The 12,475-nt window shown below is 43.5% G+C and overlaps 1 protein-coding gene across 2 annotated transcripts in view; it reads left to right on the top strand.

The window, feature by feature from the left end:
- The first annotated feature begins 3,260 nt into the window (after positions 1 to 3,260).
- The window catches only part of LOC144004329 (ankyrin repeat- and BTB/POZ domain-containing protein 3-A-like), a 77,461-nt gene continuing 68,246 nt past the window's right edge, over positions 3,261 to 12,475 (top strand). For both annotated transcript variants that reach the window (XM_077501503.1, XM_077501502.1), the window contains exon 1: positions 3,261 to 4,334. In XM_077501503.1, the coding sequence (XP_077357629.1) occupies positions 3,449 to 4,334 (886 nt within the window). In that variant the 5' untranslated portion in view covers positions 3,261 to 3,448. The remainder of the gene's footprint in view (positions 4,335 to 12,475) is intronic.

Raw genomic sequence — 12,475 nt, 5'->3', positions numbered from 1 at the left:
GTTCAGAGGCGCTTGTAGCCATTTAAGGGAAAGCAAGGAACACCACATGTATTTAATACTTATCGTGCTTTTCGTAAAACATGAAAAGTATAAAGTAAAGAGAAACATAATATAAGATTGTTGCAAGCTCAAGCCTGGCCCTTTAAGAACAGTAGGGTGGGGGAGAGTGTTGCAGTGCCGCACTTTGCCACAGGAGGGCGGTGTCGGTCCGGGCAGCAGTAGAGCTGGCCCTCAGCGCACAGTATGTTGGTTGATTGTTGCAAAATCATAATACTGTACAATGATATAAAAAATAATCACATTAAAATTATTAAAACCAAGAGTCAGTCTAGATAAACTAAACTGTAGTACCATATTGCATTTTTGTTATTTCGCTTTATTCACCTCAATCTTAAAAAACATAATAAAATCTTACAATGAATAATGTAACAAATTATATATTGTAGCTACGCTACGAAATCATTTAGTGTGCTCATCTGGTTATTTTTAGTGTCATCGGCTTCAGTAGGCCATTTTTTCCCCGCGCTACATTTGAATCACTTCAATGTTAAAAAGAAGAAATAAACGTTCATAATGTTGCTCGGAAGCTCTTCAAGGTGTAATTACATTATAGCATCGCTTGGGGTCAGTTTAGGACCGCTATCTGGCGGTCGTACAGGACTCATACATCTGGATTAGCAAAGTCTGGCAAGACAGATCAAAGGAAACTTACTCTTGCATAAATATCAAGCATATTTGTTTTTACTTGCATTTTAATTCATGCAGACTTTATAGAAATTAAACGTTTACATCATGTGGAGTACTCGCGCCTGTCATGTACATGTTTAAAACTGGGAGGGGGGGGGGGGGGGGGTATTTTTTTTTACTCCACAAGATCACCTTACATAAATACTGCTCGAATTATATAAGTTAAAACTAAAGCAGGCATGTGTGTCGGCGTTGAAACGTTATGTCCACTAAGGGGCGGTAAAACACCGCAGCAAGCTGGATATTTGCTGCAGAAACGATTGAGCGATGATGTGGTATTGGATGTTGAATCCTTCTAATCCACAGAGACGGATATAGAAAAATGATGTGGTGTGTTTTTGGTTGTGGGTTTTCCTTTCCATAGATAGATAGATTCTAAATGTATATGAATTAAATGAAGCCATATGCGTTTAAATATAAGTAGTTTGAGAGTCAATCAATAAACATCATATATTCCAGGCACACGATAGTACCAGGCCTATAGCCTACATGTTTTACTCATGCTGAAGAAAAGCACTTGACAACGATTTGCTGTTACCAGGCAACCAGACCTTAACAAACCCGCATCGGTACTACGCAGCGCACGTGTGGATTCAGCTGGCAGCTGCCCACCTAGTCAGTGCAGCAGGTGCAACTTATGTGCAACAAATGTTTACAGAAACACGAAGCGACACTTTTTACATGAACGTATTTATGGAAAGAAAGCGAAGGATGTATGAAATGAAGGAAGGATGGTAGGAAGGCACGACAGGAGGAAAATTGGTGGAAAATCCAAAATATGTACTCACTGGAGAAGGAAACGAGTATGGTATGAATGAATGAAGGGAGGGAGGGTGATGAAAGTATGGAAACAATGGTGTAAGGGAAGCTTGAGGAAGAAAAGGAAGACGAATATAGTAAAGGATGGATGAAGGAATGGATGCTGGCTGGATGGAAGGAAGTAAGGAAGGACACAAGGATGTATGGAAGGAAGGGAAGATGGATGTAACAAATGAAGAAAAGAAATAATGAAGTGAAGTGACGGAAGGAAGCAGGTCAGATTTGCTCAATTGAAGGGACTCAAAATGTTGCGTTCAGTGCAGCGTCACACTTTAGATGTCTCCAGAGATGGCCCGGATCCAAGTTAGGAGAATCCTCGGCTGTTCCCCTGGACGGGTAAAATTTTACTGCGGGGGACATAAATTGTTACGAGGCGCTCCGAGTGGGCCCATTAGCGCCAGATGTTGCTCCAAGGCCACAGAGTAAAATTAAAAAAAATATTTCTACAAAACAGTTACATGCCTTTGCATTGTTGCCTAAAGTTAAGCACTTTGTAAACAGAACGGAAGCATTGGCGCGCTTATGTGATATTTTCCTCACAGATGATCGAGCAACTGCATCAGTTTGGAGGCAATCATGAGTCAATTGAAAAAATGGAAATGTTGAATTATTTTGCTAGACATTATTTTGGGATGTTCAATGCCACTTATTTTCAGACCGATACCACTATGAGTATTCACACTTTGAGCACTCACTGATGCCGAGTAGCATCGCCTACTTTTGACATATAACATTTCTTTCTTCTTTCTGACGCAGACGACAAGTCGCCAATGTGTCTTAATTGGCACAGTACAGTGCCAATATACTGCCAAGGAGGACTTGTGTAGTCCATGTCGGATTTTTTTTTTTTTTGGGGGGGGGGGGTCCGAAGGATTTGTTTTGGACTGTCCGGGACGTTTCTGGTCGGAGACTCAACGTTTTCCTTCGAGTCAAGCCCCGGAGGCAAGCTACTATAGTGGCATATGCAAATTTTGCTGTGCAAACGCCTGCTCCTGATTGGCGGACTGTTCTGCGGACGTGTTAGGAGTTTTGGTCTTTCTATCCCACCCACAGAGCAAAATTCTCAAGTACAGTGTTCCCTCGTTTTCCGCTGGGGTTAGGTTCCAAAAAATACCCGCAATAAATGAAATCCGTGAAGTAGTTAGCTTTATGTTTTACAACTCTTATAAATGTTTTAAGGCTCTAAAATCCCCGACCGCACAATTTATACACTTTTCTCATTGAGGCATTTACATGTTCTCACATTTCTCTCTTGTTCAAACATTGACAATGTTCAAACCTTCATAAATTTTATAAAATGGGTATATTACTGTAAAAAAATATGCAAAATTGCACTTAAAAAAAAATCCGCGATACAGCGAGACCGCGAAAAGTGAACCGCGTTATAGCGAGGGAAGACTGTATACGCTAATCTATTTTCTAATCGATTTGTGTTGTTGCATTTTACCTATACCGGAAATAACACTAAAAACAATTTGCCTCAATGCCCCCTTACTTAATCTGTTTTGTTTGTTTGTTTTTTAGCCTATACGGGTGAAAAAGGGGGTTTGCAGTCAGAAGACTGTTGTGAGCTTGCGCCTTTTGTGCACCGCTAAAACATGTACGGCATCCCAATTTGTTTCTGCAGATTGTTTAGTGGCTGCCAATCAACACAGACTCCTCCTCCAATTTGTTAACGAGTAGCCCCACGCACGCGCGTCCGCAGAGCATCGACTCGAGCGAAGGGACTGAAGGCAAAGTTTCATTCGGTCCGTCGGCCGACGTCTCATGAGCAACCCCGGGCAATGACGCGAGAGGCACGCGGCGAAGCACCGCGGATGGCTTTTTAAAAGTGCGGACGCGCGCAGGCACGCACGCATGCCCAGCAGTATGCGGCGCAGCGATGGCAGGCAACGGTAAGAGCACCGCGGTGAGGACGCTGGAGGACCTAACGCTCGATTCCGGTTATGGTGGCGCGGCGGACTCGGTCCGGTCGTCCAGCGTGTCGCTGTGCTGCTCCGACCCGCCCCTGCAGTCCCTCTCGCACGGCGGCAACCGCTGGCATCTGACGGAATCCATGCACAGCCGACAGAACAGTTTGGACACGGTTAACACCGTGCTGGCCGAGGACACGGAAGCGCTGGAGTCATGCGCGGCCCAGCTGTGCGCCAAGCTGCCGGAGCCGGAGGAGGTGCCGTGGAGCCTGGCCGAGGTGGAGGGCGCGCTGCGGCGGCGGCGGCGGGACGAGGAGCCGCCGCTGCCGCCGCCGTCGCCGGAGGTGCTGGCGCGGCTCTCCGCGCTCGTCAGCCGCGCGCTGGTGCGCCTGGCCCGGGAGGCGCAGCGGCTCAGCCTGCGCTACGCCAAGTGCACCAAGCTGGAGGTGCACACCGCCGTCAAGGTGGTGCTCTCGTGGACCGTCTCGGTCAACTGCATTGCGGCCGCGCTCAGCGCCCTGTCGCTGTACAACATGAGCGGCGCCGACAAGTTCAGCTGCGGCAAGTCGGCGCGCTGCGGACTCGTCTTCTCCGTGGGCAAGTTCTTCAGGTGGATGGTGGACAGCCGCGTGGCGCTGCGCGTGCACGAGCACGCCGCCATCTACCTGACGGCGTGCGTGGAGAGCCTCTTCCGGGAGGTGCTCGGCCGCGTGGTGCGCAGCGCGCTGCTGCAGCGGGACGACGGCGTGCCCGACCTCAGCCCGGAGGCTCTGGAGCAGGCCGTGGGGGCCGACTCGGAGATATGGGGGCTGCTGCAGCCGTGCCAGCATCTCATCTGCGGGAAGAACTCCAGCGGTAAGTAATACTTGTCGTTCCCGAAGGTACTAACTAAAAGGTCCCAAGCGGCTCAGCATATAGCCCAGAAAAGTTTTCATATTAAAAAAAAACATATCTTGCGACTTGAGTGGTGGGCATTCCCCTTGGAAGTGCCACCTTACTCAGCAGCTTCTCCCTTTGGCATGAACATTTTGTGAAAATGGGGTACACTGTTTCCCCTAAAAGTTCTACTAAACTTTGAAGGATCTGCACATCTCAATATTACCCCTGACCTGGGTCTGGTAAATTACTCTGGATCTAAATTTAGATTTAAATTAAAATTGAGTTTTAAAAGCAACACTAAGGAACTTTTCAACCATTATCAAATATTTTCAGAACTCTAAGTGATGAATCTACTAGTTGAATGGTACCTTTGCCGTGGCCAGAAGGGCTCTGTATTGCTTTTACTGGCACGACACAACGTTTTAAGGATGATAGCAGGAACCTTGCCACACAAAAAAATACAAATGTTCTTAGTTCTGGGGTGAAGTTCTTGGTGCTGTAAATCCGGTGTCAGATGTGATCGGGCTGCCAGATTGTATCGGAGTCGCCTGCCGATGACGTCACTCTACAGGATTGCCTGGAACTTGTTCGTTTACAATTGTTCAAAATAACACAATTTATGGACTAAAACTGTAAAAATGCAATTAAAGCTAAAAATATAAAAGCATGATACTTTAAGAGCGGAAAAATAAAAATAAAATCAGATTGAAGAGCCTTGGCAGTTGCCGGTGATGTCAGTAAAGCAGCGCTAACGATAGTTTCGGTTTGGTTTCTTCTTTTTTTGCTGTTCACAAATCAATCAAAATAACAAAAAACAGTCTTAAAGATAATATGAACACTTTAACAATCTAAACTGACAATATTTGTCACATCTGAGACAATTATTTTGTGTATTTATCATTTATTCAATCTATTTGATTATTTATTCAATATATTTTGCGTTTATATTCTTAGGTTTATTTACGTTTCTACATTTTGTTATTTAAATTACATCTTTAATATTTTCTTTCCAATGTTTGACGTCAACTGGATAATTTCCAGCTAATCCTGTAGCGGGACGTGTTCGTTTGGCGACCCCGATACGATCTGGCAGCCCGATCACATTTAGTACCGACTAGGGGTGTGAATTGCCTAGTACCTGACGATTCGATTCGTATCACGATTCACAGGTCACGATTCGATTCGATACCGATTAATCCCGATACGAATTTATAAGTCGATTGTTGCGATTTTTTTTCATTCAAATTTAGAAAATACTAATCAGTAAGCTTGTAGAGTGTAAGATTCATATGAAAATGTATTATTTATTTATCTGAAATTTCAGTCTTATAGAGGTTGTAATCTGTTTCATGTTTGAACAGCATTAAAATAAAATATTAAGGCTTAATGTTCCGTTCATATAACATTCTTCCATGCTCAAGGTGTGAATCCTAACCCGAAGTCAGACGTTTTGTTGAATATTTTTCCATTAAAAATGGAAGTTTAAAAATCGATTCACACACACAAAAAAAAAAAGAAAAAAAAAAAAGAAAAAAAAAAAAGGCAATGATGATAAGACATTGAATCGGTAAGACTACCGAATGAACAATTCTGAGCTCCTACAAAAAAAAAAAAAAAAAAAAAAAAAAAAAAAATATATATATATATATATTTTTTTTTTTATTGAATCGATTCGAGAATCGCGCGATGTAGTATCGCGATATATCGCCGAATCGATTTTTTTTTAACACCCCTAGTACCGACACAGGTACACGCTCTTCTCTTGTTGAGCAATGTATGCGCGTGCGTGTACGTGCAATATAGGCAACAAGCTGAATTTCCTCTGGGGACATCCAAAAGTGGCAAATGATCCAATTATGGCCAATAACTGTGTGCATTCATTTAGTGCTAACGATGTCGCTGTTCATCATTTGTTTGCCGCAATATGTGTGTGTGTGTTAATTTGGGGCAGAAATGCAAATCTGCCCAGTTAAGATAAGCGTGAAACCATGTCTTGGATGATGTTTTTCAAAAGTGCGTGTTGTGTATGCACAAGTATGGAGATGCAAATGAGCGCAAAACAAAGATGCCACGCTCGCTGATTGTGTGCTTACGCCTTGCCAACATGTCGCCGCTCAGTAAGAAGGAGAAGATTGTTCCCGAGACGAAGAAATTGGGCTCTCCAAATTCAAGTGGTGTGCTCGCGCGGGTACAATATGACAGGTTGCTTTCTAGCCCCCCCACCCCTCCTTCCAAAAAGCACCTCTTGAATTCCAGGCCAAACCAGACAATGCCAAATTGTATGCTGTATGGCCAATATACCGTCTAAAGCGATGATGCTGATGACTTTTAATGATTTTCCACACTTACATGGCAGCGGAGCTTACTTGTTTCAGCTCGACACCCTTCAGCGATTATTGTTGTCTGTAACTGCAAGATTAGAATTGATTTTTATCTGGTAACATGGTTGCAAATCCAGTGATAGCTTAAAAAGTAGAGCATGCAAGAGAGAATATTACAAGGCCGCTTCTGTCAAAATTTGATGGATGACATTCTTAATTAGATTAGGGGGGTCATGTGTGGGTCATGACCCCTCCCTAATGAAGATTAATGACCCTTTAATGACTTCCAGATGTCATATAATGAGGGTTAATGACCCTTAATGACTTCCTGATGTCATTTAATGAGGGTTAATGACCCTTAATGACTTCCTGATGTCATTTAATGAAGATTAATGACCCTTAATGACTTCCTGATGTCATTTAATGAAGATTAATGACCCTTAATGACTTCCTGATGTCATTTAATGAAGATTAATGACCCTTTAATGACTTCCAGATGTCATATAATGAGGGTTAATGACCTTTAATGACTTCCAGATGTCATTTAATGAGGGGTAATGACCTTTAATGACTTCCGGATGTCGTTTAATGAGGATGAATGACCTTTAATGACTTCCGGATGTCGTATAATGAAGATGAATGACCTTTAATGACTTCCGGATGTCGTTTAATGAAGATGAATGACCTTTAATGACTTCCAGGTGTTATATAATGAAGATGAATGACCCTTAATGACTTCCTGATGTCATTTAATGAAGATTAATGACCCCTTAATGAAGATGGATGATGTGTAGGTGGTGTTCCTACCTGTTTTTGCAGATATCATGGCTGACCCGGGTTCAAATGCTAATTGTTTGGTTAACTTCCGGATCCGGTGCACGCCCCCCTAGATTGAGTGAATAATGAATAATAATGAGATTGAATGACGTGATCGGAGGGAGTGGTTTAGTATGGGTAAAAAGGATATAACAAGCGCTTCAACAGTCCGATAGAGCTACAGCGAGGATGGCGGGGAAAATCAATGTCATCAGCGAGACAAATGTTTCAGTGCAGATGGGACGCACTGGGACCGACTCGATTTTGGATGCGCCGCGTAAGAAGCAGATGTTTTTGCGACGTATTCAGAAACCCCCCGCAGAGTCTTTGGAGGAAATATGGTCTTTGGATCCATCTGCCTCATGGGGATACCGCTTCCTTTACGAGATGGGTGAGCTGTCTCTGTATTTTAGCATGGACGGTGTTGAAAATACATCACCTAGTGGCTATGGGACTCTAAACTCTAATGACTGGGGTATATTAAATCAACTGGTACCTCGAGTGTTGAAAGAATGTATGAAGTCGTCTGAACCATGGAATGTTTTAACATTTACATGGGTCTCGAGGACAACGCCTACAGGTCGTTGGTTTTTTAAGGTGAAAATTGATTCTAACAACCTGATAGAGACTGGTGATCGCACAAATCAGAATGAACTGTTTTTTACTTTGGAAGCATTTAACACTGAATGTGGTGTTTTTTTGAGGGTTTTGACCCTACCGTTGGCTGAATGGAATGAGAGGATGGATGCGCACTCTGAAAAAATCTCCACCCTCTTTTTGGACAGCCGGCATTGGCGAAACATTGTGGGTGTAAGGAAGGCGTTGACGTTTGAGTAGTCAACGCCCCTATGAACCGCCTACTCTGACGTCATAAGCCAACCCCCCTCAAGGACAGCCCCCCTACCACTTAGACAATGGGAAAATACGCCTCTTTACAACAAATCCCACCCATATAACCGCCCCTATGTAATATAAGAGCAGGAGTCTCCAGCCGGACTACACTTTGCCGGAAAAAGCCAACGACGACAACGATGCCTCCTACCAGACAGAGTTCCAGACGCCTGGCAACATCGTGGACGCCTCTGGGTGCCCGGAGTGTGGTGCCTCTGGTGGAAGGATCGCGGCTTAAAGTCTCAAAAGGTACGCAGACAGAGAGCTCTGACTTTGAGGAGGGAAAGGACGTTGAGGCAGCCGCGACCCACCTTGAGCGAGAGCAGTTGGACTGTTCTCAGTACCCCGCGACTGCCGACGAGAACACCCCTCCGCCGGAGAACTCTCAAGAAGTGCAGCTGACCGATGAGTACATTGCCTCGCTGGAGTATTCACAACTGCTGATGACTCCTGAGGAACTCAATACCCGGCACGAACACCTACCTCCTCAGCAGCCTCAGGAGTCTCAGCAGCAGCAGCCTCAGCAGCAACTAACCTCTGACGGGGACGTTGTGGAGGGGTGCCCGCCAACAGCTTTGCCTTCACCTACAAACCTTGACAAGGACTGGGACCTTGTCTGGAACGGGCCCCCGGACAGTTGGCTGTGTCGGGATAAGTACAACTGTATAAAACAGACTATAGGACATCTCCTCAATCAAGTTATAGTTAAATACAGTAGAAATGAATGTAATGGCTGTTTAATCAACCATCCCAGCCAGAGGCAGCACCAGTGTCTAGAAATAGACGATGATGAGTATTTTAGGAAACATTATCATCGTGTGATAGCATTGTTGTGCACGCCTAAATTCCTCCCCAGCATTCATTACATGTTGAACTTGCTTCATCTGACTACCGACATTAAGAAGGTCAAGACAGCGGCCGAGATTGTCCTGCTAGATCTCGAGCAAGAGAAGAAGATACTCGACAAGCTCGAGCAACTGGACGCCCTTGAAGGCCCCGGATCGCTGTCGAACGACCTCAAGACTCTGCTGGACAAGTACTACAATTCTAAATAGAGACACACGATGGGGAATATCTTCAGAAAATTGTTGTTTCGATATTACGGTTTGTGTAATTGGGCGGACATTCTGGAGAGAACCATTCTACATACTTCTGACCGAGACGGACGAATTGACAAAATGTTGTTGATTATGCAAAAAGTCAGATCATTGTCTCATTCGCTATTTCATGTATCTTGGGATTGTTTTGTCAGACGTGTTGTGAACGAGAGTCATTTGGGTTTGGCCAATACAATTAAAGCCGTTCTGGATGCATGGTGTGATGACGTGGGTGTAGGTCACCTGGTAACAATTTTGACTCTGTTTGTTGATTCTGCAAAATACTGTCTAGAAAATAACTACCCTTTAGACTTACCTGTTGAATTAAAAGAATTTCAAACCGTCGTTGAATTAAAAGTTAGTCCCTATGTCTTATCCCGAGTCCTTGAGTATATTAATTCTTAGTATTGCCTTTTAGCATTATGCATGTAATCATTTTTACTATTGTGTATGATTATACTAAATCATGTAATAAACCAAAAAAAAAAACAAAAGAAGTCATGTCTGTGTGAATTTATCAATAAATAATCGTTGCATATATCATTTAAATTCATTTTCTGATGATGATGGCTGAGAGGAAGTGTATGGAGAAGCTTTACTACGATGCCTCACACCCGGCCAGTTTTGGTGGTGTAGAGCGTTTACACTTAGGTGTACAGGATGTTACGGGTAAAAAAGTAAATCGTGATCGAGTTAGGGGTTTCTTAATCGAGCAAGATGCCTACACCTTACACAAACCCGCTAGAATCAATTTCCCACGAAACAGGGTTTTTGTCCCAAGGGCGCTGAATCAATTTCAGGCAGACCTCTGCGATATGCAGGCCCTGGCTGGCGTCAACGATGGATTTAAATATTTACTGACCGTCATCGATGTTTTTTCAAAAAAAGCCTACGTACGCATTTTGAAGGATAAGACGGCTCCGCAGGTAGTTAAAGCTTTTGAATCTGTTTTGTCTGAGAGTGGGACGCCTCGAAAAATACAGACCGACGCGGGTAAAGAATTTTTTAACAGACATTTTCAGAACCTGATGAAAAAACACAACATTGTTCATTTTGCTACTGCCAGTGATCTGAAAGCCCAGGTTGTTGAAAGGTTTAATAGAACTTTAAAAACTAGAATGTGGAGATATTTTACGGCCAGAAACACACGCAGGTATAACGACGTCGTACAAGATTTAGTAAGTAGTTATAACGAAAGCTACCATAAAAGTATAAAAATGAAGCCCAATCAAGTTACTGACGGAAATACTCAACAGGTTTTCCAGAATCTATACGGTAATATGCCGATAGAGCAAAGTGGGAAATTAAAAATGCGTTTTAAAACAGGAGATGTGGTGAGGATATCTAAATTAAGAGGAGTGTTTGATAAAAAATACGAGCAGAGCTTTACGGACGAATTGTTTACCATATCTGAATGTCTTCCTCGTTTTCCACCCGTCTACAAACTGAAAGATTATGACGGGGATGTCATAGAAGGATCGTTTTACGAAGGTGAATTACAGAAGGTGAGCGTATCAAAAGACCACACATTCCATATTGAGAAAATCCTTAAAAGGCGCACGGTGAGGGGGCAGAGACAATTCCTCGTTCGTTGGAAGGGATGGCCCTCGAAATTCGATAGCTGGGTCCCCGCTTCTCAGATTGTAGACGTTTAAAAAAGAGTTTCAAATACAACTTGTATCAGAAGCCGGCATGGATCCCTTACACGATGGAGGATTCTACGTTACTCTACCTTCTAACGCTAGTATGGATGTGTATACGGACAACACAATCTCACAGTTCAGAGTGAATTTGGCCCAACACATTGATCTCGAAGGAAGTTGGGAGGTGGCCCTGACTGAGATTTCATACCCTCGTAGTTGGATAAACGTACCCGAAAACCAGACTACTTTCTATATAAAAGATATGACGCTTTCCAAAGCTAAGGATGCAAAGAACTCCGAGACAGCTAGGGGGTCTGATAAAAACGAATTTGTAACCCACACCTTAGATATTACATCCGGGGAATATGAAGATCTTGACAAGCTACGAGAGGCGGTTCTGTATATTATAAAAAATAAAATAGGCAACCAAATTTTACTCCATTACGATATTAATATGCGGAAATTTCTTTGGATGTCGTCAACCGGATGTTATAAGATCCGCTTTAATGCACCGTTGGCTTACATACTTGGTATGAAGGAAGGACAATGGTTTACTATAAAACCTAATTGGTTACCTGCCCCGTACCCAGCCGATATAAAGGCGGGTCAATACCATTTATACGTTTATACAGACGTGGTGCAACACCAGACGGTAGGGGATGCCTATGCTCCGTTATTGAGGACTGTTCCGATCGAAGGGAGATACGGGGAGTTTATTTTTAAAACTTTCAACCCTGCTTACTACCTGCCTATTAGTAGGAGACATATTGAAGAAGTAGGAATACAGATTAAGACGGATCAGAATCAGCCGGTTAATTTTAAATACGGAAAGATAATTATTACCCTGCATTTTAAACCGAGGTAAAAAACAATGGTCGTGATAGAGACACACCCTGACCTGTATCGCTTTGTTAATTATTACGAAACCCAAGCAGGAGGGTCGCTTCCGGGTTTTCACGGGGCCCCTGTGCAATATGGGCGAGGTTTGGGCTCCATTTTTTCTAAACTTTTCCGTTTTGTCGTACCTTTAGTCAAAAAAGGTTTTACAGTAGCGAAACCTCACCTGCAGTCGGCGGCTAAAAATATTGCCATGGATGTAGCAGGACGTGCGATGGAAAGAATACAGAGAAGAGAAAAGAATCAAGATGGATCCGGGTTAATGGTTTTGGCTCGAAGACCTTCGAGGAGACCGATAGGTCAGAGACTGGTTACTCATAAAAAGCGTAGGCGTGCAGTCAAAAGGAAATCAGTCTCAAGAAGGAAGCGCCGAAGAAGCAACGCCGACATTTTCTCTTAAACAATCTGACGAAAATGGCTCTTTTACATCACAAGTCGCAAGAATGCACTCT

Source organism: Festucalex cinctus, chromosome 16 (assembly GCF_051991245.1).
Source record: "Festucalex cinctus isolate MCC-2025b chromosome 16, RoL_Fcin_1.0, whole genome shotgun sequence".
NCBI classification, from domain to species: domain Eukaryota; kingdom Metazoa; phylum Chordata; class Actinopteri; order Syngnathiformes; family Syngnathidae; genus Festucalex; species Festucalex cinctus.
The sequence above is the reverse complement of the archived record's forward strand: the minus strand, read 5'-3'. Positions and strand labels throughout refer to the sequence as shown.